The sequence below is a fragment of the Asparagus officinalis genome, chromosome 8 (genome assembly GCF_001876935.1).
Source record: "Asparagus officinalis chromosome 8, Aspof.V1, whole genome shotgun sequence".
NCBI lineage: Eukaryota > Viridiplantae > Streptophyta > Magnoliopsida > Asparagales > Asparagaceae > Asparagus > Asparagus officinalis.
The window spans coordinates 102991447-102994123 of record NC_033801.1 but is presented as its reverse complement, the minus strand read 5'-3'; the positions used below and the strand labels follow the sequence as shown (position 1 = coordinate 102994123).

The window sequence follows — 2677 nt, the reverse complement described above, 5'->3', positions numbered from 1 at the left end:
TTATGAAGTGTCCACTCTTTTTTCTGGAAGTAAATATCCAACTGCCAACTTATATTTTGGTGGAGTGTTTAAGATTCAAAAATGCATAATGGAGGAGATGAAAAGTGATGATCAAGATATAAAATCCATGGCAAATGATATGAAAATAAAATTTGATAAATATTGGGAATGCTACAGTGTTATTTTGTCATTTGTAGTCATTTTGGACCCCCGATACAAGGTGAAGTATGTAGAGTTTTGCTTTGAGAAATTGGGAGTTAGTTCTGATTATGTGTTGACTATCTTAGAGAAACTGAGAAAGCTTTACAAAGAATATGAGCGAGCATCTCTAGATACATCTGTAGCTGAGAGCAGTGGTGAAGAGAACTTTGGAGATATCCCTAATGATGAGATGGTTGAGTTTGAACTGTTTGAGAGTCAACTATATTTAGCAAGTAGGTCCAAGTCTCAGTTAGAAGAGTATTTAGATGAAAAATTAGTCAGTTGGAAGAAAAATGATCATTTGAATGTTCTCGAGTATTGGAAAGGCGAATGCGAGAAGCGTCCTCAATTGTCGATGATGGCTCGAGATATATTGAGTATTCCTATTACTTCGGTGGCCTCTGAATCGGCTTTCAGCATTGCGGGACGTGTGCTTGACAAGTATCGAAATCGTCTTCTTCCGGAGAATGCTGAAGCTCAAATTTGTACTGGTTCTTGGTTAGACGGTATTCCTTGTGAGTTGCCTTCTTTTTTTTTCCATTATTGCTTTTTTGTATTGTTGTGGGCTACATATTTTATCACAAAATATTAATATTATTTTTTCTTATTAAATGCAGCTCTGGCAGACATTGAAGAAGGAAATTTATTAGTACATGATTTCAGTAATCTAGAGGTTTTTGAATCGGAAGGCGAAAGTGATTAAGGTAAGATTTTACTTGTTCCATGAAATTAGTGTACATCATAATAATAGTATGATGATAGTTCTAACGACATCCCAAATAGGTTGCAGATTGACAGGTATTCTCCTATTAGCGACTTATGTGCATATCACAGCTGCGTATGATCCATATCTGTCATATTTTACCCTCAGAAACTATCAGGCAAGAACAAAAATAATAATTTCTAGACTTGTTTAATTAGTGTTTCATTGCTAGCTATTTGGGATTATCTTTACATGGTGATGATGAGTAGTAACAAGAGGATCACTTGTTTAATTTCTTTTGTAGTCAAGGCTAAGGAGCAGCACTCCATCTACTATTAAAAGGAATATTTCTAGACTTTCATACATCTCTACTTTCCTAGACATAATTGCACATCAATTGATTGTTAATTATAACAATGATTAGTCCCTTCTTTTTAATGTATGTTAATATGAAACATACTCTTTTCCTCGGTACATAACAACTATTAAAAACTTGGCCTAGCAATAGCTAAACATTGCCCCATTTTCTAGATACCTGCAGCTGCTCAACCCTAGTTAGCTAACTCCAGAATTCTCTTCCATAGTGCATGTTTACATCTTCAATCCAAATATGCAAGCACAAACCTAACCTGCATGCCCCAAAATGTGAAAAGTCACAGTAAACTTTGTTAAGGACACATGTGCCATTATAATAAAAGACAAGGACAATCAGTGTTTTACTTTTATCAAAGGGCAAATGCCAGTGACAGTGCCATTTACTTGAAAATTTGTATAGTGCAATTTACTTCAAAAAGTATATGGAATCTGATATATGCAACATAGTTTCACTCTCGTGTCTTGATTTTAAACAATTATTGTGTTCACTGTCCACCATCTTGTCTCCATTTTAAAGCATCATATCCATTAATGATAGTATTATTCACTCGCCGCTTGATCAGGCTGCTGTTTCCGACTTGAGAAAGGCACATAAATTTTCTCCAGAAGATGAGACTATAGCAGAAGTTTTCAGGTATGGACTCCCTTTTGTGGGTGGAATACTTTTATGTACTATAAATGCACTATTTTTGTGATATCAGTATGTGTGATTCTTGTGTAATGATTTAAAGTGTGAATACTTTTATGTACTTGTATGTTCAACTAATCCTACAATTAATTAGTATATGAGTAAGCAAAATTCTTGTGTAATGATTTAAAGTGTGAATACTTTTATATACTGGTTAACTGACTGTTGATGCTGCAGAGAACCTTGAATTTGTTCAATAAATGGCACAGACGAATTCTGACGAGAAAGCAAGCGCTGCTGCTGAAGCTGTTGCTGCTGCTGCTGCTGAAGTTGCTGAAGCTGTTGTTTCCTGGTCTTTTCTTTCTTCTGTCATGATCCTGTTCATGCCTGAACATTTGAAAGATGAGAAATAAGTAGACTATGGTTGTGCTACTATTTTGTTTATAGACGAACTTACTACTCTTCTAGTTTATCAAGTAATTAAGTAGATTATCCTTACTAATCGTGATCGTGTTGCTGATAGTTATGATGTCGTTTATATCAAGTTATTGATCTTATACAGATCCTTGCATACCTTGTGTTTTCTATCTTAATTCATTTAAATATACTCGCAATTTTGTTGTTATTGATCTTTTGGTTTTTGGTTTGGAAATTTGAGGTTAATTTTGCAAATGTGTGAGGTCTGTACTTTTATCCAGGCTTGTAAATGGTTCAATCATGAATTTGTCTGCATTTGTTTATCTTTGTTTATGTTCCTATCTTTGTTAGTA

General features: G+C 34.4%; 1 protein-coding gene across 3 annotated transcripts; it reads left to right on the top strand.

Moving 5' to 3' along the window:
- LOC109819836 (zinc finger BED domain-containing protein RICESLEEPER 2-like) lies at positions 1-2445 on the top strand. 3 transcript variants are annotated; one of them, XM_020385767.1, is made up of 4 exons: positions 1-716; positions 819-905; positions 1843-1913; positions 2145-2445. In XM_020385767.1, exons 1-2 carry the CDS (start codon positions 89-91, stop codon positions 902-904), a joined length of 714 nt encoding a protein of 237 aa, XP_020241356.1. In that variant the 5' UTR covers positions 1-88; the 3' UTR covers position 905; positions 1843-1913; positions 2145-2445. The 3 variants fall into 3 exon arrangements, with proteins under 3 accessions (XP_020241356.1, XP_020241358.1, XP_020241357.1); XM_020385769.1 differs by lacking the exons at positions 1843-1913; positions 2145-2445 and adding an exon at positions 992-1082; XM_020385768.1 differs by lacking the exons at positions 1843-1913; positions 2145-2445 and adding an exon at positions 985-1082.